Raw genomic sequence first — 25,688 nt, 5'->3', positions numbered from 1 at the left:
TTCAGGATGAAGGACATATATGAGGATGGCAGATACATATATCTGGAATGGGCCCAGGATGGGGGACATTAGTACAGAATTGGAGGATTTTATCCCCGTAACAGTGTCAGTAGCAGATTCCCCCATAACAGTACGTCATGACCACATTTTTTGCTTCAATCTTGTTCCCTGTTTTCCTTCTTCAAAACCTAGGTGCGTCTTATGGTCCAAAAAATACGATAAGTTTAAAAAAAAGAAAAAAGTTCTTTCCCTCAACATTTCTTACTTGAGCAATTGTAGCCGGTTTTTTGATAAAACCCTTTGAATTATAGGACATCATGATGGCTTCTCCCGTGTGACTCATCGGACAACAGGAACTGATTAATGATAAAAAAACATTTGGCAAATTCTGAAAGCAAGAATGGCTCCTCTACTGTGTGGGTTTTCTCATGGTCGACAAGAATTGTTTTAGCTGTTAAACATTTCAATTATTCACAACATGAAAAAGGTTCCTTCCCTGTGCGGCTCCTTCACATGTTTAACAAGATCTGATTTCTGAGAATAACATTTTCCACATTCAGAACATAAAAATGGTTTATTTTGTGTGATTTTTTTGATGGTAAACAAGATCTGATTTCCGAATAAAACATTTCCCACACTCTGAACATGAAAATGGCTTCTCCCGTGTGTGATTAGTCTGATGTCTAACAAGATGTGATTTCCGAGTAAAACATTTCCCACATTCTGAACATGAAAATGGCTTCTCCCCTATGTGAATTTTCTGATGTCTAACAAGATGTGATTTCCGAGTAAAACATTTCCCACATTCTGAACATGAAAATGGCTTCTCCTCTGTGTGAATTTTCTGATGTCTAACAAAGTCTGATTTCCGAATAAAACATTTTCCACACTCTGAACATGAAAATGGCTTCTCCCCTGTGTGAATCTTTGATGCACAACCAATTCTGATTTCCGAATAAAACATTTCCCACATTCTGAACATGAAAATGGCTTCTGCTCTGTGTGAATTTTCTGATGTATAACAAGGTTTGATTTCTTAATAAAACATTTCCCACACTCTGAACATGAAAATGGATTCTCCCTAGAGTGATTTTTTTGATGGTTAGCAAGGGTTATTTTCCGAGTAAAACATTTCCCACATTCTGGGCATGAAAATGGCTTCTCTGCTGTATGAGTTCTTTGATATTTAAAAAAATCTGATTTCTGAATAAGACATTTCTCACTTTTTGAACACAAATATGGCTTCTCCCCTGTGTGAATTCTGTAATGTATAACAAGATCTGATTTCTGAGGAAAACATTTACTGCATTCTGTGCATGAAAATAGCTTCTCCCCAGTGTAAGTTTTTGGATGATTGGAATTTTTGACTTGTTTGAAAAGATCAGATGATAAAGCTTTCCGAGGAAGGACTGGAGGTATATCTGGGACAACAGCATGCTCTTCATATGTATCATGTGTGATACTTTGATCTTCTGTTTTAAATTCTGAAGCTATTAGAGGTCCATCTGAACCCCCGATATACTCATCTGCTAATAAAAATAAACATAATGTTATTAGTTTTTAATGATATTATATTGACAGTACATTTTTTTTAAACCATAACACTAGAAATTAAATTAGGGAAAAAATTATTCTGAATCTATTTTCCAATTTCGAGTAACTTCTAAGAGTTACATCTTCGTTAATTCAGATCTCCCATTCCTGTCTCCAAGATATCTCTCCAGTAGCATCAGTTCTCTGAAATGTTCTACAGTAAATAATCTAATTGATTGTCACAATGTGACTGCAGAATAACAAGAGACAGAGGGCTCCTATACTGTCATTCATGCTAGGAGACCCTAGGCTATCCCTAACCTCTGGATTGCCACTGAAGATGGAGATGCCAGAGTCTCGTGCCTAACTATTCTCCTGATCAGATCTAATCTGTTATCCCCCCAGGGAAGGAAGGGGCAGGAGTACGATGGAAACAGATTAAGACAGACGGGAAAACCAAAATTCAGACACACTGCAAACTCACAGAAAAAAACAGTGAGAGACTAAGGAGAAAAGCAAGATCAGAAAGGCATCAACAAAAAGACAACAAGGGTTAACACCACAATTGCTCACAGCAATAATGCACAACAACCACTAGTTGGTCTGTATCACAACACCTCACCACACCTGTATAGGTAAACTAAAGCTGGCATTAATGGAATAGTCCAGCCAGCATATACAGAAGGGGAGCGAATGACACTGGCATACTACAGCATGTAATCAAAGACATTAACAAGCAGCCAAGCAGAGATTAACTCTTGTTTGCCTGCTTAAGTGTGTAGCCAATGCCTGTGTCTCTCTGTGCTGCTCACAGGCATAAGAGAAGTTAGCAGGCAAAGTGTAGTTTCCACAAATTCTGATGCCGCCATGACAGTTGGCAAAACCTGCAAACATCTCTGTGACATCGATCCACAACATTGATAATTTCAAAGACATTTTTTTCAAAGACGAAAATAAAATAGTTAAAGCCACATGTAATAAAAAAACTTTTAGCTCTTATGTGACAATTCACCTGTATTTGCTCCATTCCCCAGTTCCTGCTGCTGTGTGACTGATCATCTGCATTTCCTGTATGAGCAAGTGACCAAAGCGGACCGGCCATTAACTTCAATAGCTAAGCCATCCCCCTTCTCTGTCTTTGTAACACATCCTCTCTGTGTACAGACACTGGTGACTGGTTCAAGGAGATTTGTATACTTACCTGTTTTTGTTTGTTTGTTTTTTGTTAAAAAACACAGCATAAAAACACATCTGGTATTTTCATCATTTTTTTTCTTGTAAGAGTGTTTACTGGTTGTTGTACTTATTCTTATATTTTGACCTTGAGAAGATACAATAGAGCAGCAATGGGGAACTTAGTGACCCTTCTACATCCCACAATTGTATCACAGGGCGCAGATAGGAGTTCGTATGCGTAAGTTGAGTGTGTTCTTTTTTGATAATGCTGTCAAAAATTGACAGTCAAGTTTAAAAGGCTAAGAGCCGCCTCTGTTAGAGACAGATGCCGGATATTTAACAGGGTTTTCTGGGACTGTAACATTGATGGCCTATCCTTAGGCTTTGTAACCAAAGCAAGTAGGAAATTCATGCGGTCTGTGCTGATAAACAGTAGGGCTCCAAATCATCAAGACCGGCGATGTGCACTGAAAAATGACGTCAGCGACTGGAGTGAGATTTCTGGCATAGGGAACGCCACAGTTTGCTATTAATTAGAGAAGCGGTGGCATCGCACCCTTGTTTTGACCAAGCTCTGTCCATTCTGGCCCAGCTGGTTAAAGTTGGCGTGAACACACACACACACACACACACACACACACACACACCAGCCTGTCTCCTCTTCAGCTTTAGACTTCTGTAATTAAGAGACCTTTGCTCACATGATGTGATGTCAAAAAGGTCCTTAAGCAGTCCTATAATCGGTATATAAACACCGGGCACTAGGAGAATGGGGGCCCTGTGCAATTGTCCAGTTTGCTCTCACTTTCCCCTAACACCAGTCCTGCATGCCAGCCTGTGTCCTATTCATTTTAGACTCCTGCAATTAAGAGACCTTTGGTTACATCATGTCACATGACTTTGAAGTCATCAAAGGTTCTTAAACAATGAACCTTAGAATACAACTGATGGGGACCCTAAGAGTGTGGGGTTCCTCAGAAATTGCACAGTTTGAATCCTCCCAATGCTGGCCCTGACTGTAACTAAGGCTTATTCTTGGAGTAGGGCTTATATTTCAAGCATTCTCTTATTTTCTAGGAAACAGGGTATTCATGAACCCTCTGCAGGTCTTTAAGTTGCCTTCATAACTATATAGAGAAGACAATAGAAACAAACAGCAGAAGAAGCAGAAGCAAAGAAAATACAGCTGAAAAAACCCAGAGCAAAAAGCCTAAAAATGTAAACACAAAATTAGTGCAGAAAGTACATGAGTAGATATCTCTTACTGGATAGAGCTGGAGGAAACACATCCTGAGGAACATCGGGATCTTCTTGTTTACAGTCCTGTGGGAGAAGAGGACGGGGACATCTCTCTGGTGTTGTCCTCTTACTGGATAGAACTGGAGGAGACACATACAGGGACTGAATTCATTCCTTACATACAGATAATTATAGGCCGTGTGTATTTAGTCCTGTCTATTACCTGGTGATGTGAGGGGCTGGGGATCCTCCATCATGGTGTCCTTGTACAGATCTTTGTGTCCTTCTAAATACTCCCACTCCTCCATGGAGAAATAGACGGTGACATCCTGACACCTTATAGGAACCTGACACATACAATGATACCGTCACCCCCGATCCCTTCATAGCGTTTCTGTATAATGTCCCAGCATTCCCAGCAGTGTCACCTCTCCAGTCAGCAGCTCAATCATCTTGTAGGTGAGTTCTAGGATCTTCTGGTCATTGATGTCCTCATGTATCGGGGGGTGAGGTGGAGGCCCCGTGATTGGGCTCAGGGGTCTTCCCCATCCCTCAGACACAGGGGCCTGACAGCGCTCACTAGAGGTCTTCTTCACTACTGTGTAATCCTGGTTATGGAGAGACACAGTAATAAATCTCACTCCAGACATTTCCAGAGTCCTCACCTCTCCAGTTCTGTCCATCTGTTATTCCCATAGATAAGAATGATGTAATGTGACGTCATCAGAATCTCTCACCTCTCCAGTAAGCCGGAAGAGGATCTCTAGGGTGAGGTGTAATATCCTCTCCGCCATCTTGTCCCTGTCCATATCCTTCCTTCACGGGGCAATCAGGAGAGTTCTCTTCTATAGAGCGATTGTTCTCCCCCAACAGCTAATGTGTATGGAGCCTGAGCCCAGTAATGGGGAATCTCCACACACCTCCACCTGCAGAGCCGCACACTAGATATATAATACCCTGCACCTACCTACACCTGCAGAGCCGCACACTAGATATATAATACCCTGCACCTACCTCCTCCTGCAGAGCCGCACACTAGATATATAATACCCTGCACCTACCTCCACCTGCAGAGCCGCACACTAGATATATAATACCCTGCACCTACCTCCACCTGCAGAGCCGCACACTAGATATATAATACCCTGCACCTACCTCCACCTGCAGAGCCGCACACTAGATATATAATACCCTGCACCTACCTCCACCTGCAGAGCCGCACACTAGATATACAGTTAGGTCCAGAAATATTTGGACAGTGACACAAGTTTTGTTATTTTAGCTGTTTACAAAAACATGTTCAGAAATACAATTATATATATAATATGGGCTGAAAGTGCACACTCTCAGCTGCAATATGAGAGTTTTCACATCCAAATCGGAGAAAGGGTTTAGGAATGATAGCTCTGTAATGCATAGCCTCCTCTTTTTCAAGGGACCAAAAGTAATTGGACAAGGGACTCTAAGGGCTGCAATTAACTCTGAAGGCGTCTCCCTCGTTAACCTGTAATCAATGAAGTAGTTAAAAGGTCTGGGGTTGATTACAGGTGTGTGGTTTTGCATTTGGAAGCTGTTGCTGTGACCAGACAACATGCGGTCTAAGGAACTCTCAATTGAGGTGAAGCAGAACATCCTGAGGCTGAAAAAAAAGAAAAAATCCATCACAGAGATAGCAGACATGCTTGGAGTAGCAAAATCAACAGTCGGGTACATTCTGAGAAAAAAAGAATTGACTGGTGAGCTTGGGAACTCAAAAAGGCCTGGGCGTCCACGGATGACAACAGTGGTGGATGATCACCGCATACTTTCTTTGGTGAAGAAGAACCCGTTCACAACATCAACTGAAGTCCAGAACACTCTCAGTGAAGTAGGTGTATCTGTCTCTAAGTCAACAGTAAAGAGAAGACTCCATGAAAGTAAATATAAAGGGTTCACATCTAGATGCAAACCATTCATCAATTCCAAAAATAGACAGGCCAGAGTTACATTTGATGAAAAACACCTCATGAAGCCAGCTCAGTTCTGGAAAAGTATTCTATGGACAGATGAGACAAAGATCAACCTGTACCAGAATGATGGGAAGAAAAAAAGTTTGGAGAAGAAAGGGAACGGCACATGATCCAAGGCACACCACATCCTCTGTAAAACATGGTGGAGGCAACGTGATGGCATGGGCATGCATGGCTTTCAATGGCACTGGGTCACTTGTGTTTATTGATGACATAACAGCAGACAAGAGTAGCCGGATGAATTCTGAAGTGTACAGGGATATACTTTCAGCCCAGATTCAGCCAAATGCCGCAAAGTTGATCGGATGGCGCTTCATAGTACAGATGGACAATGACCCCAAGCATACAGCCAAAGCTACCCAGGAGTTCATGAGTGCAAAAAAGTGGAACATTCTGCAATGGCCAAGTCAATCACCAGATCTTAACCCAATTGAGCATGCATTTCACTTGCTCAAATCCAGACTTAAGATGAAAAGACCCACAAACAAGCAAGACCTGAAGGCTGCGGCTGTAAAGGCCTGGCAAAGCATTAAGAAGGACGAAACCCAGCGTTTGGTGATGTCCATGGGTTCCAGACTTAAGGCAGTGATTGCCTCCAAAGGATTCGCAACAAAATATTGAAAATAAAAATATTTTGTTTGGGTTTGGTTCATTTGTCCAATTACTTTTGACCTCCTAAAATGTGGAGTGTTTGTAAAGAAATGTGTACAATTCCTACAATTTCTATCAGATATTTTTGTTCAAACCTTCAAATTAAACGTTACAATCTGCACTTGAATTCTGTTGTAGAGATTTCATTTCAAATCCAATGTGGTGGCATGCAGAGCCCAACTCGCCAAAATTGTGTCACTGTCCAAATAGTTCTGGACCTAACTGTATAATACCCTGCACCTACCTCCACCTGCAGAGCCGCACACTAGATATATAACACCCTGCACCTACCTCCACCTGCAGAGCCGCACACTAGATATATAACACCCTGCACCTACCTCCACCTGCAGAGCCGCACACTAGATATATAACACCCTGCACCTACCTCCACCTGCAGAGCCGCACACTAGATATATAATACCCTGCACCTACCTCCACCTGCAGAGCCGCACACTAGATATATAATACCCTGCACCTACCTCCACCTGCAGAGCCGCACACTAGATATATAATACCCTGCACCTACCTCCACCTGCAGAGCCGCACACTAGATATATAATACCCTGCACCTACCTCCACCTGCAGAGCCGCACACTAGATATATAATACCCTGCACCTACCTCCACCTGCAGAGCCGCACACTAGATATATAATACCCTGCACCTACCTCCACCTGCAGAGCCGCACACTAGATATATACCGTATTTTTCGCTTTATAAGACGCACCGGAATATAAGACGCACCCCAAACTTAGACATAAAAAAGGTAAAAAAAAGAAAAATGGGGTCCGTCTTATACTCCGGTGTTCTCTTACCGGAGGGGGGCAGCAGTGGTGGTGAAGCGGGGTCACAGGAGGCACAGGTTGTGCTGGCAGGCGCGGCAGGTCAGTGGCAGCGGGGTCCGTGGTTGCAGGTGCCGTGGTTGCAGGCGCGGTGGCGTCCGCGGTGGCAGGATCCGTGGGGTCCGTGGTGGCGGCAGCAGCCGTGGCGTGTGAGCCGTGCAGCAGGCCGGTGCAGTGCGTGTCCGCGGTCCCGGTTCAGTGGTGGCAGCGGCGGCGGCAACTGCTCAGTGGTGGCAGCGGCAGGGACTGCTCAGTGGTGGCAGCGGCAGGGACTGCTCAGTGGTGGCGTGTGTCCGCGGTCCCGGTTCAGTGGTGGCAGCGGCGGCGGCGGCTCAGTGGTGGGAGCGGCGGCAACTGCTCAGTGGTGGCAGCGGCAGGGACTGCTCAGTGGTGGCGTGTGTCCGCGGTCCCGGTTCAGTGGTGGCAGCGGCGGCTCAGTAGTGGGAGCGGCGGCGACGGCTCAGTGGTGGAGTGTGTCCGCGGTCCCGATTCAAGTAATGGCGCCCGGAGCGACGCATGCGCAGATGGAGCTCTCATCCAAGGGCTCCATCTGCGCACAGCGCTGACTCCCGGAGCAGCGCGTGCGCAGATGGAGCTCTCATCCAAGAGCTCCACCGGCGCCATCATTTGAAAGTGGGACCGCGGACAACTGGTAAGCTGCACAGCCGCCCGCCCCGCATGCACAGAGTGGCAGCCAGCAGGCTGCCCGCCCACCCCGCGTACAAGCCGCCGGGTACCTGTGCTTGCGTGCGGTGGCAGCCGGGTACCCATGGCTGTGTGCGGGCGGCAGATGGGTGACTGTGTGAGGGCGGCAGCCGAGTACCTGCACGGGCACCCGACTGCCGCTCGCACACAGCACCCGGCTGCCGCCCGCACACAGCCATGGGTACCCGTCTGCCACCGCATGCAAGCACAGGTACCTGGCTGCCGACCCCACACAGCACCCGCTGCCGCCCGTACACAGCCACGGGTACCCGGCTGCCGCTGCATGCAAGTACAGGTACCCGGGCGCTTGCATGCAGCCACAGGCACCCGCCCGATCGCCTCAGACAGGACCCCCCCCCCCCCGCTACCGCTTTATAAGACGCACCCCCCATTTTCCTCCCAAAATTTGGGGAGGAAAAGTGCGTCTTATAAAGCGAAAAATACGGTAATACCCTGCACCTACCTCCACCTGCAGAGCCGCACGCTAGATATATAATACCCTGCACCTACCTCCACCTGCAGAGCCGCACGCTAGATATATAATACCCTGCACCTACCTCCACCTGCAGAGCCGCACGCTAGATATATAATACCCTGCACCTACCTCCACCTGCAGAGCCGCACGCTAGATATATAATAACCTGCACCTACCTCCACCTGCAGAGCCGCACGCTAGATATATAATACCCTGCACCTACCTCCACCTGCAGAGCCGCACGCTAGATATATAATACCCTGCACCTACCTCCACCTGCAGAGCCGCACGCTAGATATATAATACCCTGCACCTACCTCCACCTGCAGAGCCGCACGCTAGATATATAATACCCTGCACCTACCTCCACCTGCAGAGCCGCACGCTAGATATATAATAACCTGCACCTACCTCCACCTGCAGAGCCGCACGCTAGATATATAATACCCTGCACCTACCTCCACCTGCAGAGCCGCACGCTAGATATATAATAACCTGCACCTACCTCCTCCTGCAGAGCCGCACGCTAGATATATAATACCCTGCACCTACCTCCTCCTGCAGAGCCGCACGCTAGATATATAATACCCTGCACCTACCTCCACCTGCAGAGCCGCACGCTAGATATATAATACCCTGCACCTACCTCCACCTGCAGAGCCGCACGCTAGATATATAATACCCTGCACCTACCTCCACCTGCAGAGCCGCACGCTAGATATATAATACCCTGCACCTACCTCCTCCTGCAGAGCCGCACGCTAGATATATAATACCCTGCACCTACCTCCTCCTGCAGAGCCGCACGCTAGATATATAATACCCTGCACCTACCTCCACCTGCAGAGCCGCACGCTAGATATATAATACCCTGCACCTACCTCCACCTGCAGAGCCGCACACTAGATATATAATACCCTGCACCTACCTCCACCTGCAGAGCCGCACACTAGATATATAACACCCTGCACCTACCTCCACCTGCAGAGCCGCACACTAGATATATAACACCCTGCACCTACCTCCACCTGCAGAGCCGCACACTAGATATATAACACCCTGCACCTACCTCCACCTGCAGAGCCGCACACTAGATATATAACACCCTGCACCTACCTCCACCTGCAGAGCCGCACACTAGATATATAACACCCTGCACCTACCTCCACCTGCAGAGCCGCACACTAGATATATAATACCCTGCACCTACCTCCACCTGCAGAGCCGCACACTAGATATATAATACCCTGCACCTACCTCCACCTGCAGAGCCGCACACTAGATATATAATACCCTGCACCTACCTCCACCTGCAGAGCCGCACACTAGATATATAATACCCTGCACCTACCTCCACCTGCAGAGCCGCACACTAGATATATAATACCCTGCACCTACCTCCACCTGCAGAGCCGCACACTAGATATATAATACCCTGCACCTACCTCCACCTGCAGAGCCGCACACTAGATATATAATACCCTGCACCTACCTCCACCTGCAGAGCCGCACACTAGATATATAATAACCTGCACCTACCTCCACCTGCAGAGCCGCACACTAGATATATAATAACCTGCACCTACCTCCTCCTGCAGAGCCGCACACTAGATATATAATACCCTGCACCTACCTCCACCTGCAGAGCCGCACACTAGATATATAATACCCTGCACCTACCTCCACCTGCAGAGCCGCACACTAGATATATAATACCCTGCACCTACCTCCTCCTGCAGAGCCGCACACTAGATATATAATACCCTGCACCTACCTCCACCTGCAGAGCCGCACACTAGATATATAATACCCTGCACCTACCTCCACCTGCAGAGCCGCACACTAGATATATAATACCCTGCACCTACCTCCACCTGCAGAGCCGCACACTAGATATATAATACCCTGCACCTACCTCCACCTGCAGAGCCGCACACTAGATATATAATACCCTGCACCTACCTCCTCCTGCAGAGCCGCACACTAGATATATAATACCCTGCACCTACCTCCTCCTGCAGAGCCGCACACTAGATATATAATACCCTGCACCTACCTCCACCTGCAGAGCCGCACACTAGATATATAATACCCTGAACCTACCTCCACCTGCAGAGCCGCACACTAGATATATAATACCCTGCACCTACCTCCACCTGCAGAGCCGCACACTAGATATATAATACCCTGCACCTACCTCCACCTGCAGAGCCGCACACTAGATATAAAATACCCTGCACCTACCTCCACCTGCAGAGCCGCACACTAGATATAAAATACCCTGCACCTACCTCCACCTGCAGAGCCGCACACTAGATATATAATACCCTGCACCTACCTCCACCTGCAGAGCCGCACACTAGATATATAATACCCTGCACCTACCTCCACCTGCAGAGCCGCACACTAGATATATAATACCCTGCACCTACCTCCACCTGCAGAGCCGCACACTAGATATATAATACCCTGCACCTACCTCCACCTGCAGAGCCGCACACTAGATATATAATACCCTGCACCTACCTCCACCTGCAGAGCCGCACACTAGATATATGGCTGCTCTGTGCTTCCAGGACCTGTGATGATGTCACATGGAGGGGAGGAGTCAGGGGTCACATGGTCAGCTCCTCAGTGTCTGGTAGAGGCTAGTGATGGGTAATATGCGTTTTTTTGGTGAGCCGGGGCTTTTGGCTCCGAAAACGTCTCTTCATTTCCTATTACCTTTGGCTTTAAATTTGAAGCCAAATTCTGGTATGTTGTAACCCATGATTGTACCTTTTAGTAAAAATCTACATGTGCCAATTTATGACATAAAACAGAATAGTTTCCAGAATAACTGGATTTTATATTATTTGCTGTAAAAACTTTAACAAACACAAAATGAACATGCAAAATAGCAACAAGATCCTAATCCTCAGCGCCACATTGTAGAGCCCCATTCACACTTGGCGAGTTCGCTGTGGGCTGTGTCTGCTGTAAACAGTCTGCAGCAAATCTGCAGTGTCAGATGTGGCCTCTGCACCAGGCGGATTTAGAGAAGGAATCTGCTGCGGAATTCCCCCGTCCATTGACTGCAATGAATGTGGCATATCGGATACTCTGCACATAGTGACGCTGCTGAAGCCAGTTTCACACCTCATGGCACATTCTGAATTTTTCCATGAAGTGAGAGTGTGTTTTGGATAAAGCCATTGCCGCTGTCGGCTTCTGTAAATGCCATGGAATTTCCACGCTGATGATCTGCAGAAACTCCGCTGCAAATCCACAAAGTGTGAAGGCGCCGAAAAGTGTCTCTAGGGCCCATTGTATAGATAAAATAAGTGCCATAGCTTGGATGGACGGATTCAGTTTATTTCCTCTGTTATTATCTGTTTTGGAAAAGACTGTTTTTTTGGTGTCCCATCAAGGACCAATGTCTTCTGCCAACACTAATATAATGGCAGTAAAGGGGTTGGGCAAGTGCCATTAATTGAAGAGAACTTTTTAAAATAGGTATATTCTCCATATACTTATTTTAAAAATTCTGCTTCAATGCTGCTGGTATTCCATAAAAACCTATGGAACTGTTTACATGGGTTTCCATGGAAGTTGTCCTGTGCCGGAGCCCTATTCAGCAAAAGACACACAGGATGCGACCATGTTGTCGGCCAGCGCTCGCTGACTGACCGCATGGACCATGCAGCACCCGTTGTGGGCCGGGCGGTGACAGCACGGAGCTGTGCGATCGGTCCCCGGAGGCCAATCACGGAGTTCTGTGTGCATGTCATGCGTGCGCACAGAACTGCCTGTCGCATCTCCGGCCCCGCCCCCTGAGGCAGGGGCATAAGAGAAAATGCAGCGCTGGATCATTTGTTCTCTTCCATTCAAGTGAATGGGAGAGAACAAGGGACGCACATTTCCATCCGCTGTTTCTCCCTCGCTCAGCGAGGATTTACAAGCTGGCGGTAAATAACTAGAATCAGGCGAAATCCAGATGTCAGTGCTCCTTTAATAAAGTGCCTGACTGCTGCTTGTTACAGATTGGAGGGGGCGGAGCTGTGAGTCAGTGCTATGTGCGGCAGCAGGAGGAGCATTCTCAGTCTCCTGGATAAGATCACAGTGACTACTGCCGGGAGGGAGGGGCCGGGGGCGGGGCAAGAGGGGAGAGGCGGGGCAAGAGGGGAGGGGCGGGGCAAGAGGGGACTGACTGTGGAACGGAACTGGCAAAGAGCCGTTTAAATTTCAATTGGCCCCTGCCAGGAGCCGACTCATATGATTCACTATGAAGAGCCGGCTGTTCAGGAACTACCCATCACTAGTGGACAGACATGGAGCAGATATCCTGGAAATCCAGGGATGAGCAGTGAGGTCTGAGGGGGCAGTAGCCACAGCTGTTTCTAGATTGTTCCAGAACTATTTACCCCGGCCACAGTAAGCGAGGGTCCCTGAGCTTGTGAGGGGCAGTAAAGGCTGAGGGGGCCGGTAAGTGAATAGTATAAGCACAATATTATAGTGTGACACAAGAGCAGAGTTTGGAGTTTTCCTTACAAGTTTCCCATTGTTTTTTGCTTTTATCTGTCCTGTTCATCCCCATTAATAGCGGCTCCATGGACAATGCTACCAGGTGTGTGTCTTGTCAGATGTATGCCTGCCTTGAGCAGCCGTTGGAGGGTGAATATGTCTGCACTCGATGTCAGCGTGTTACATATTTGGAAGCCCAGGTAACTGATCTAAATATGCAGCTCACAACACTCAGGGGCATTGCAAACCTGGAGAGGAGTATAGAGCTCACTGAGCGGCTCTGGCTGGGGCCAGTGCTATGGAGGAGGGTGGAGGAGGGGAAGGTCAGGACCCAGAGGTAGGTAGCTGGGTAACAGAAGAGGAGGTAGGGGGAAAAGTGTCAGGGAGCCCAGTCCTGATCTGGCACAACTTAGTAAATATGCCAGTGTGGCTGATATTAGGAATGAAGGGACATGACTAGGCTCACTACAGCAGGCCATTGCTCCTAGCAACCAGGAAAATGGCTGCTGTAGGAAGGAGGGAAATAGGAGAGCAGCAAAGGCTAGACAGATGTTGGTGGTAGGGGACTCTATAATTAGGCGGACAGACAGGGTCATCTGTCACTGAGACCGTGAATGCCGAAGAGTGAATTGTCTGCCGGGTGCTCGGGTTCGTCATATTGCGGATCGGGTAGACAGATTGCTGGGTGGGGCTGGGGAAAACTCAGCGGTCATAGTGCATATTGGTACTAATGACAAAGTTAGAGACAGGTGGAAGGTCCTTAATGATTACAGGTAACCAGGAGAGAAGCTGAAGTACAGGACCTGGAAGGTGGTGTTTTCAGAAATACTAACGGTGCCACGAGCATCACTAGAAAGACAACGAGAGCTTAGGGAGATAGATACATGGCTTAGAAATTGGTGCAGGAAGGAAGGGTTTGGGTTCACGGAGAACTGGCCCGACTTCTCAGTCAGCTACAGGTTCTACAGTAGGGACGGGCTGCACCTCAATGGGGAGGGTGCAGAAGTGCTGGGGGAGAAAATGGTCAGACGGATGGAGGAGCTTTTAAACTAGGATCTGGGGGAGAGAGGGTAGTGGAGCAAATAAGGGGATAGATAGAGCAGATAGAGACAGTGAGACAGTAGGGGTCAATGAAGGATTGGGGGGTCTGGGACATGCAAGGAAAGTAGGGAGGCTAGGGATAAGGAATGTGTTAATAGTATTAAATGTCTACTGGCAAATGCAAGAAGTCTTGCAAACAAAATGAATGAATTGGAGACTCTTATGTCATCCATGGATTATGATGTGGTGGGCATTGTTAAAGAATGAAGCCGGCGTCACACGGTACGATCTATCGTTTGATCGCACGAGCGATCGTACCCGCCCCTGTCGTTTGTGCGTCATGGGCAATTAGTTGCCCGTGGTGCACAAAATCGTTAACCCCCTGTCACACGCACTTACCTCCCAGACGACGTCGCTGTGGGCGGCGAACATCCTCTTCCTGAAGGGGGAGGGACGTTCGGCGTCACAGCGACGTCACACAGCAGCCGGCCAATAGAAGTGGAGGGGCAGAGATGAGCGGGACGTAACATCCCGCCCACCTCCTTCCTTCCACATTGCCGGCGGGACGCAGGTAAGCTGTGTTCGTCGTTCCCGGGGTGTCACACGGAGCGACATGTGCTGCCTCGGGAACGATGAACAACCGGAGCACAGAAGGAGGACCGACATTTTGAAAATGAGTGACGTGTCAACGAGCAACGATAAGGTGAGTATTTTTGCTCGTTCACAGTCGCTCGTAGCTGTCACACGCTACGATATATCAAACGATGCTGGATATGCGTCAAAAACTCCGTTACCCCACCGACATATCGCCCGATATATCGTACCGTGTGACGCCAGCTTGAATCTGGTTTACAAGATCAGATTATGATTATTATTATTAATATTATTTGCTACACCTAACATAGAATAACATCTAGACAGATGTGAAGGCCATAGTCAGTGTAATGTACCTTTATATATAAAATGATATATTAGGTACTGGTACATTTTACAATGTACCAGTCCTTATCTCTAAGAGTGTCCCCTGATACACATGGCTCTGCATGTTCCATTTGAATCAGGTGGTCTTTATTTTACATGATATTCCAAATTAACCAATGAGTATAAATGATAAACAAGAGTGTAACCAATTATTATGTAATAGTGTTGAGATTGACCAATGAATGTTGGGGTGCATTGACTTATATGTTAGAGCTTTTCAATAAATGACCCCCTGGGCACTTGCTCAGATGGGGAACCACATGACTGTCATCTGTTATTGCTGACTTCTTCCCGCTGGCGAAGCATTCATTTTGCACGTGGCTTGGCTGATTGCCATAACAGTTTTTGGTGGTGAATTGTGGCCTCACAATATCGCCCCCCCCCTCCCCACGGGAACAGGACTAGATGTAGGGCAAACCATGATAAGTAACCCTTTGTGTTACTGACTGCCTCCTGTGCCATCCTTGTGGTTTGGGGTGTGCCGTGCAGGCATCCTGCTGCCTAGTACCCAATGAGTGTTGCTTTATATGTGCTATTGTCTGTAGGCGTATGAGTCTGTGAGTGTCTGTAATAAGTGTGGCGCCCCTGAGTTGTCAGGTGCCACAGGGTATTGCATCCAGTAACAGGTGCAGCACTAACCTCGGATTCCTGGAAGACCAATGCTGGTAAAAACCAAACAACAGCAACCAAACATACAAAACCATGCCCTTGTCCCCAGACTGGGTAACAAGCTAGAGGCGGACCTGATGGATAGCCACCTGTAGCTGGGGCTCGTCCAAACCCGCTAGTCAGAAACCAGGGAAAGGGGAGGGGCTAGAGTGTGCAGTAGGCAGTTGACAGTAGGTCTGAGGATAACATGTGTGACGCCCTGGCACAGCCAGGTTGTCACATAAAGAGTTAATCCTCCTTGGTAATATGATCTCACACCGGTGCAGCCAGACAAGCACAGCCCCCAGTGTAAGGGAAAAGCAGAGGGGAGGGGCTGGAGCAGAGAGTGTGTGGAGGCAGACAGGACAGAGGTCTGGAGTTAGCTCCCAGGCTGGGAGTGAAGTGTTCTCCAAAAGGGCCGGGGCAGGCCGTAGTGAGGAAGGGGCCAGAACAGGTAGCCGGAGCCGGGCGGTGGCCCCTCGGTACCTGGGTACCCGGATCACTACAGGGGAGTAGAGTCCCCGTTTCCGGATGAGGAGAAAGAGGAAGAGAGAGGAGAAAAAGGCACTTTGCTGCAGGGAAGGAAACAACAAGGGCTGCTGCACCGTGTGTGGGACACTAACACCCCCGTACCGGAGGCCGCGGACACCGGCAATTCTTAGTTCACCAGTGACTCCGTGTGACTTTCTTGTGAGTACACCCGTGCCCTCGGGCACCGCACTGCAGCACTGCGCCCTGCTTACCCCATCACCGGGCCCCGGGACAACCAACCCCCCTACCCACGGAGGGGACATAACAACTACGCTGCTCCCTGTCATCGCTCCCAGGATCCCCTTCCAGAGCAGCGGTGGTGTTCCACCATCACCACAACCGTGGGTGGCGTCACGGACAATCTCCCTTAACAAAACCCCTTTTACTGTGGAGCCTGGGATCACAGACCGGGTCACGCCATCGTGATACCCACAGAAGTGACTCTGTGGCACGGATCTGAGTACCCCTGGTCCCCGGGCGAAACATTTGGCGTCACGAACAGGATCGAACCCATCCAGTTACCTGGAGGAAGTGCGCCTTATTCTGGACTGTCAGCGGTGATCCGCTGCAAAAAAATCTTGAAATCCGCCATTTTAGCCGCCATTTTAGGCGCCAAAAACAACAACTTGGCGCCTTCTTCTCCGAGCGGTGGGCGCGAAAAAGAGGCTCCGCCCCCTGAGAGCGCGGGCGGAAGTGAAGCTCCGGAGGACCGGAAGCGAAAAGAGAAACTTTAAAAGCTGCTGGAAGGACTGCTCCCGAGTACCAAGGGGGAGCAGAAAGAAGGAACCGCAGCTTATGTGACAAGGACTGTACAGGCAGGGACGCCAGGACTCTGCCAACATTTGGTTCCTGGAGAGGCCGCCGCAGCGATACACCGACCCGTTACCCCTGTTACCGGTAGCGGAGCCCGCAGCGCCTGTTGGGGAGGACCCAGACCTGGGGTCCCCAGGCCTCACCTTTGTCACCACCATGCCACCAGCCCCGGCAGTCCGCCCGGCCGCGACGGAGATGACGACGGCTCCGGCAGTCCGCCCGGCCGCAACGGCAGCGAAGTACCGGTCCCGTTGACCAATTTGGGGCTGTTCCTGGACTGGGGTCAAGGGGTGCTGCCTGGGTTTTAGGGGCAGCACCAAGGCTAGGTTGTTTGGGTGGGTGACAAAAGGACTCGTTACATTGCTATTATTGAAAATGCATGTGTGAAAATGTTTAAAATGTTTTATTCTTTTCCAGTTTAATAAAATGTCGGTGCCTAGCCGGCCCGAGGACGGGCCGTGTTTTACCAAGGGGGTGTGTGACGCCCTGGCACAGCCAGGTTGTCACATAAAGAGTTAATCCTCCTTGGTAATATGATCTCACACCGGTGCAGCCAGACAAGCACAGCCCCCAGTGTAAGGGAAAAGCAGAGGGGAGGGGCTGGAGCAGAGAGTGTGTGGAGGCAGACAGGACAGAGGTCTGGAGTTAGCTCCCAGGCTGGGAGTGAAGTGTTCTCCAAAAGGGCCGGGGCAGGCCGTAGTGAGGAAGGGGCCAGAACAGGTAGCCGGAGCCGGGCGGTGGCCCCTCGGTACCTGGGTACCCGGATCACTACAGGGGAGTAGAGTCCCCGTTCCCGGCTGAGGAGAAAGAGGAAGAGAGAGGAGAAAAAGGCACTTTGCTGCAGGGAAGGAAACAACAAGGGCTGCTGCACCGTGTGTGGGACACTAACACCCCCGTACCGGAGGCCGCGGACACCGGCAATTCTTAGTTCACCAGTGACTCCGTGTGACTTTCTTGTGAGTACACCCGTGCCCTCGGGCACCGCACTGCAGCACTGCGCCCTGCTCCCTGCTTACCCCATCACCGGGCCCCGGGACAACCAACCCCCCTACCCACGGAGGGGACATAACAACTACGCTGCTCCCTGTCATCGCTCCCGGGATCCCCTTCCAGAGCAGCGGTGGTGTTCCACCATCACCACAACCGTGGGTGGCGTCACGGACAATCTCCCTTAACAAAACCCCTTTTACTGTGGAGCCTGGGATCACAGACCAGGTCACGCCATCGTGATACCCACAGAAGTGACTCTGTGGCCCGGATCTGAGTACCCCTGGTCCCCGGGCGAAACATATGCAGACAGACAGCAAATGTGGAGTGACTGATTGGGCAAAAAGGAGTACGGTCGCTGGGAGAGTACGGGGAGTACTTACAGGACCAGGCACCGGTGGGGTGCAGAGCCCTAGTTCAGAAAGACGCTTCAAGCTCATCTAATAAATCTGCCCGGTGAGGGAATCATCATGGTTCCTCACCAACGTTAGTATCCGGAGCACAGCAGCAAACAGGGAACCAAGGGAGCTGAGGCGGAGGCCCAACTCATGAGTGGTTAAATCTGCCTGCTATACAGGCCAAGACTGAGAGACCAGGAGGGGAGCCCCAGAACGCTTCAGGCTACAGGGACCCACCAACTACAGACGGGTGCAAGGAAGTACAGCTCACCAGGTCACAAAACCGGCACTGGGACAAAAGGAATCCTGAGGCCCAGTTTGGTGCCGACCAGCACCAGTCGGGCTGTAGCTCACAAAACCCGTGAGTAAAAGACAAGTTAAACCACAGCTCTTGTGTGGCCTGAGTTCTTCTCTTACCTGTTTCACCTGTTGCCCTCATACTACACTCCCATCATTGTCCCCTGGGGCTCAGCCCTACTTGCAGAGGGCCATTACATCTAAGCTGCTAAATACCACCAGCCCCAGCAATGAGAGACTGCAGCGGCGACTTTCCTCACCTAGCCGCATACTGCAAGTGGCATCACAAAAAAAAACCATTCTTTTATCTTCATTTTAAACCCCTTTTTAATCAACCCCCAGGGTCACGGAACCAGGCATTGGCCAGACTCGTGACATATCCCTGTAATACTGGGCCTGGGACCAAGTACCCCATAGCCCTGGGGTGGGTCCTAAGCTTCTTACGAGGGAGGCTGAGAATAGTGGCCCAGTATAGAGGGGTCCAACCGTGAGGAAGTTAGGGCCCCTGCGATTCTGCGAGCTGACCCATGTGAGGCGCCTCCGGCCAGGGACTGTTACATGTTTGTTTTTGTCTATACCTAGGGACACCCGCCGAGATTGATGAGTATAGCAGTTGAAACTGAGGGTCTGAAACTCTAACATTCATGTGCAAAGACCTACCCGGACCCTGGCACGTGTTTGAAGGATTTGATAGACCAGGTCTGTCGCTCTTTGAGCTTGATAGACATACTCGGAGGAGACTGAGGTGAGTATAAGATCTAGATACGCATCACTATAGGCAGGGAATGGTCGTACACCATTTGAGGCTTCCGTTCAGAAGGGACGGAGCTGCTGGGTACGAGCCAGGGACTTTGTGGTCTCTGTGTGTGGTAACCTTATAACTTTGTGTGATTGTAAAAACATTGCAACAAGTGTACTTGAAGACTGATTGCAATGTCCGTAACTGACTTTTTGACTGACTGGCAGTTTTGCTGACAGGTTGTGATTTCTTGTATGTGTGTATGTGGATGACCTGCCATTTGTGATGAGCACTGTCGGTTTGGTGAGAACACCGGTATGTTGTGTGACTTTGTAAGGAACGCTCTCACATCCTGGCTACTGACACTGACTGGCCCAGCCTCATGTCTGACAGTGGCCAAATTTGTGACTTTGAAAGCAGTGAACGCTGCAGATTTTTACAGCAAGACACTGTCTCATCTCCGTGCAAGCAGACGCTGGACGTCCTGCAACTAAGCTTTCTCATCTTGCAATGTCCTGCTCTTGCTCACATTCTCAGAGAATCTGACATATTATGCATTTATAGCGCATTGCGTGGACTTCATTGTGCCTGTACTACACGACCCTGATCACCTCTCACTAACACGGCAATTAATCCGCAGAAACTATATCACGCACCCTGATAATACACTGCTTGTTATAGTTTTCTCTTTAGTTCTTTTTGCTGCTCTTTTGGTGTTACGCATGGAATATCGTACATACCTCTTGTGTGACCGCTGTTTATAATCACTATCTTTACTCTGCTGTAAGTGCGAGTCCTTTTTTTGCCATTTTTGCAAAAAGTGTACCGTCCCTTTAAGACATTGAACTTTAAATTTATGGGCTAAAAATTGTGATACAGGTCTATTGGGACACCCTGATAACATTCCCAGGGTATGATTAGCAGCTCATAGGGTTTTGGTTGTTCTGGTCCTCTCATTAGCTCCCTTTTGCTGCCATCTTTGATTAATTCAGTACCTAACATCCCTCCTGATGGGGCACTGGTTATAGTCATTATCTGCCCTACAATATTTACCTGCTTTCTGTGCCATAGAAAAAAACGTTAAGTGATTTAAGGGTTTTCCAGTGTAGCGTGCTGTACAGACGCTCATGTGGAAAACCAAGGGGGGAGAAGGGCCCCATATTATTATATCACCTACTCTGTGATACTGGGATCCCAATTCTAGATATTAAGTTACTGCAGTAAAGTAGAGTGGCTGCTGGTGTGCCACAGACGTGAGGTACCGGCAGTGCAGTCACTCTTGAGTGGCTGCTGGTGTGCCACAAAAGCGTGGTACCGGCAGTGCAATCACTCAAGTGGCAACTCGTGGGCCCCAGACGTGGGGTATCACGTAGTAGCCACTATTTACCTTGCGCAGTGTCGAGTGGTGTGGTGCAAGGTAAGGTCCTACCCTTGAAAGCAACATGGATGCAAAGACATAGTTCTCTGTAATTGTTATCATTGTCGTGTGGTTGTTGTCATTCCGAGTTGTTGCAAGGATAAGAACTACACAGAGTAGATCCTCATCCAGTAAGGATGAGGATGTGGAGATATGGACTCCTGCAATTGATGTTGTACAACACATAAAAGGCGCAGAAGCTATCAAAGGCTGTAGACCAAATTGGGAAAAGGTGAATGCAGGTATGAATGGAACACTGGATGAACAAATGTGGCGCCCCTGACCTGGTCAGGCACCACTGAGTACTGCACCCAAGTCGGGTCAGTACAATACAGGTAATCCTGATGGCTGATAAGGGTGTGGACACACGGAACACTAGTAACTAGGAACACACACACAGCTAGAGGGGACCCCTGAGCAGACTCAGGGAGGGGGCGGGGCCCTCGCCTCCCAGCTAGTGGTGGGTGGCGTCACTGGGAACAAGGGAGTTGTGCAGAGGCAGCCAAAGGAGAAGGAAGTGGAGGAGTCGCGTCTGGAGGGCAGAGCAGTGAGCAGGGCCCTTACAGACACTGCACCGTTCGTGGCTGCTGGCGGGGGAGAAAGGGCTACTTGGTAGTGCCGCCCGAAAACTACCTGAGGCCGGAGTGCAGAGAGGTGGCCGAGTACGGGGACTGCCAGTAGATCCTGCCCGCACGGGGTTACAGGTCCCCAGAGCAGGGGCCCATTCAGTTGGCCTGCTAAACCTGCAGGTGGGGGGCACTCCATGCCCTTCACCAAACCAACACAGAGTCCGGAGCCACGTAGCAACGAGAGGGCCCATAAGTGGAAGAAGGCAGCAGCCAGAAACACTTGGTCCAGGCTACAGACAAAGGGCCAAAAAGGGGAGAACTGGCAGAAGCAGCTTCCCTGGGTGAGCCCCACACGACTTCAGGTCGCGGCCACCTCAAACAAAGAGGGCTAGGAAGGCGAGCTAGCAGCCACCCCGATGTCAGCCAAAGGGATACGCGGTTCCCCTCCTGGTTCATCACAGCATCGCCCCAGATACCTCACTCTTCTAACAACAAATAGTGAGTAAAACCCTGAAAGACATTATTGCTGTGTGTGTGGATTACTCTGCGACTTGCTGCACTATACACCTACACCGGGCCCTGGGGCCAGCCTCACTCTCGGGAGGCCACCACATCTGACTGCACCTACCATCAGCCCCAGGTGTCCCTTAAACTGCAGTGGCGGTCGTCCTGACCGCAATACCGAGAGTGGCGTCATGAATTTCCCATTGAAGTTAACCCACCTGTTATCCAGCACTGTGGCGTCCCCGAACAGGATCAGCGCTCCTGGGGCGTCACACAAACATGGCAGGATTTCCTGACTAACTGTAAAGGATGGCTAGAGGACCATAATAAGTTTGACCAGGCCATAATGTGGTATGAAGTAGTCCAAGAAATGACTAGGACTGAACATAAGCAGAGGCGTATCTAGGGGGGGGGAATGGTGGGGTATCTGCCCCGGGGGCGCAACAGTCAGTGGGGTACTGTCGGGCTGCCTGATGCGGCTGTGTGAAAGTCTGCCCGGGGGCTGCGTTTGCGGCCCCGTAGTGGGAGACGGCCATTCTCTAAGCGCAGCTGTCACACTGACAACCACACTCGTAGAAAGTGCAGCGCGCGGCTCCCAGTACTCAATTGTCCTTGTATCTGTCAGATGCGAGGACAATTGAAGCGGTGATCGCTAGTGCTGACTTACGGGTCAGAGCGACGGCTGTTATGTGATCAGGTCACCTTATCACATTGCTGACCCGGAAGTCAGGGCCGCAGCGCGGAGGTGAAAGAGAACGCTGATAAGTGTTCCAGTGGAGCTGTGAAGACAAGAAAGAGGGTTGGGGGGGAACTATCTGTGGACAGAATATGGTGGGAAGAGAGGATGGGGAGGGGGGAAGAATCTTGGGACACAGTATAAAGTGAGAGAGTATGAGGGGTGATGCATGGGGAGAGGCAGGATGAGGGGTGATACATGGGGAGAAAGAGAATGATGGGTGATGCATGGGGAGAGAGAAGATGAGGGGTGATGCATGGGGAGAAAGATGAGGGGTGATGCATGGGGAGAGAGAAAATGAGGGGTGATATATGAGGAGAGAGAGTGTGAGGGGTGATGTATGGGGAGAGAGAGAGAGGGTGACGGGTGATGTATGGGGAGAGAGAGGATGAGGGGTGATGCATGGGGAGAGAGAGGATGTGGAGCAAACTGGAAAGTTTGGAGGACACAGAATACACAGGGCACGGTATAAAGACTGGGCAGTATAAGGGGACATGGTGTAAAGGACAGTGTGAAGAGTGTGCTCAGTATGGAAAGAAGTGGGCAGTGTGGAGGGCATGTACCATAAGAGGGAGAGTGTGTGGGTCATTTTTTGTGCAGAGAACACAGTGAGGGGCCATTATTTATTCTGGGGCACAGCATAGGGCAGATATTTTTAAGTAAAAGTATTATCATTCTGCTATATTTAGGGGCATCGTGTCGGGATGTGCTGCAGAAGATCGGAGAAGATGGAAATCTGCAGAAACGAGATGTGAATGTGAAAAGTAATCATGGCGCCAGGATAAGATAAAGAATAGAAAGAAACAACTCAGAGACCATCATCTATAACGTACCTGAATGTAAATGTGTATTTGTGATACTGACTATGTCTCATCATTAGGCCTCGGTCCCACTTGCGCATTGCTTCTAAAGCCCGCTTTACACGCTACAAGATATCTTACGATGTGTCAGTGGGGTCACGTCGTAGGTGACGCACATCCGGCATCGTAAAGTATGTTGTAGCGTGTGACAGGGATGTGCAATTGAGATTGAACGAAAAACCGTTCATCACATGCACGTCATTCATTCCTGTCGAATTGAACGTCAAGTTGTTCATCGTACCCGGGGTAGTACACATCGCAGCGTGACACCCCGGGAACGATGAACTGCAGCTTACTTGCGTCCTGCAGCTCCCGGCTGGCAATGCGGAAGGAAGGAGGTGGGCGGTATGTTTACATCCCGCTCATCTCCGCCCTTCCGCTTCTATTGGCCGGCTGCCGTGTGACGTCGCTGTGACGCCGAACGTCCCTCCCACTCCAGGAAGTGGACGTTCGCCGCCCACATCGAGGTCGTATGGAAGGTAAGTATGTGTGACGGGGGTTAATCGTTTGTGCGGCACGTTCAACAAATTGAACGTGCCGCACATACGATGGGGGCGTTGCAAATCGCATACGATATCGTATGCGAAATTGCAACGTGTAAAGCAGGCTTTATGTGAGTGAAATGGGACCCCCACTGATCAGCTGTTCTTGGTGCAGGTGGCCGGAAATGCTTATTTCTGAATCTGCTCCGTGCTCTGATAGTGTCCGCGGCCGGGTACTGCACATCCACCTCATTGATTTTAATAGTAGACTGCTGCCACTATCAGAAGACGGAGCAGATCCAGAACTGAGCACTTCCGGCCATCTGCCATCACCGACACGGCACCTAGAACAGGCAAATGGCTGGGGAGCCAGGTGCCAGACCCCGACCAATCAGTCATTGGTGACCTATCCAAAGGAAAGGCCTTCAATGTTAAAGTAGTTGACTATCTCTTTAATAAAGTCTTGTGCCATGTGACAAGTTAAAGGTCACTATGTTTTATTTATGTTGTTAGGAGCATTAAAAGGGTTGTCCAAGTTTGTAATGAGTCTGCAGTCACTCCATGTGTTACTCTGTGACTGCAGCCTTCTAAGTTCTCATAGTGTGCACACTGACAGTTTCCCAGAGTCATAGAGTCCGCTGCTGCATTAACAGAGAACTGTCAGTTAACAACACGTTCTGCAAATCTCTGGGATTTTCCAACACTTTTGCCACTGGATTGTCCGCCGGCTGTGACACCTCTGTGACATCCCCTTACTATTTTTGTGTGAAATGCCTACAGCTCTGCCTCAACTCCAGAGGATCTGAGGCAAAATCATCACATCTAAACAACAGAGAAAGACAGGCATGAAGAATATATATTTACATATGTACCGCCCCTGTGTCAGCAGCCAGGCTGCTCGGATTCAGATCCGCGGTGGCTCAAGGGTTCTCCGGACCCGGGTGTCGTGCGGCCACTCGAGTAAAAGGGGGTGTATTTACAGGGGATGATGTGGAAAGTTCATGATGCCACCCACGGTGTGTGGTAAGGGGGAATACCACCACTGCTGATGGGAGTATCCGGTGGCGATGGAGTGGGCAGCCAGGTGTTTAACCCCTCCGTGGGTAGGGGGAATGCCCCGGGACTCGGTGAAGGCAACAGGAGGGTGCCGTTGGGGGATAAGGGTCACTTGCGTACTCACTCAGTCTAATAACGCTGACACCGACAACTGTAGTAAACCAAAGTTCTGGACACCGCTGCCGCTGGGAGGGAGCACGCCTGGATCCCATGCTTGTTGGTGTTGCCTGTTAGTCTGTAACCTTTGCCTTGGCACCTTTGTCTTCTAGTTGGTCCCTTTAGTGTAGAACTAATCGGGTCCCGCTCACCAGTATGGCTAACTGGTTGAGCTTGCTCTCAAGGTTCAGGCTTGGGATTTTCTTGACCGTGTAGTGGAAAGTCCAATCCCCCTCGTTGTGCTAGTACCCCGATTTTGGAGTGGGTGGAGAACGGATCTTGAAGGCTCCATCCTCGTCGGGTAAATTGTCAGGACGCCTGAAGCTACTCCCTGACCTAGG

At 49.6% G+C, this 25,688-nt stretch overlaps 1 protein-coding gene across 1 annotated transcript in view; it reads right to left on the bottom strand.

Annotated features, from left to right (window-relative positions):
* Window positions 1-648: 648 nt before the first annotated feature.
* The window catches only part of LOC142259316 (uncharacterized), a 40,085-nt gene continuing 15,045 nt past the window's right edge, over window positions 649-25,688 (bottom strand). Inside the window, exons 5-6 of the mRNA XM_075331787.1 lie at window positions 25,434-25,447; window positions 649-1,177 (exon numbers count right to left, since the gene is read on the bottom strand). Of these exons, the coding sequence (XP_075187902.1) occupies window positions 748-1,177; window positions 25,434-25,447 (444 nt within the window). The 3' untranslated portion in view covers window positions 649-747. The remainder of the gene's footprint in view (window positions 1,178-25,433; window positions 25,448-25,688) is intronic.

Source organism: Anomaloglossus baeobatrachus (assembly GCF_048569485.1).
Source record: "Anomaloglossus baeobatrachus isolate aAnoBae1 chromosome 5 unlocalized genomic scaffold, aAnoBae1.hap1 SUPER_5_unloc_7, whole genome shotgun sequence".
Taxonomy (NCBI): Eukaryota; Metazoa; Chordata; class Amphibia; order Anura; family Aromobatidae; genus Anomaloglossus; species Anomaloglossus baeobatrachus.
This window is presented reverse-complemented; position numbering and strand designations above follow the sequence as displayed.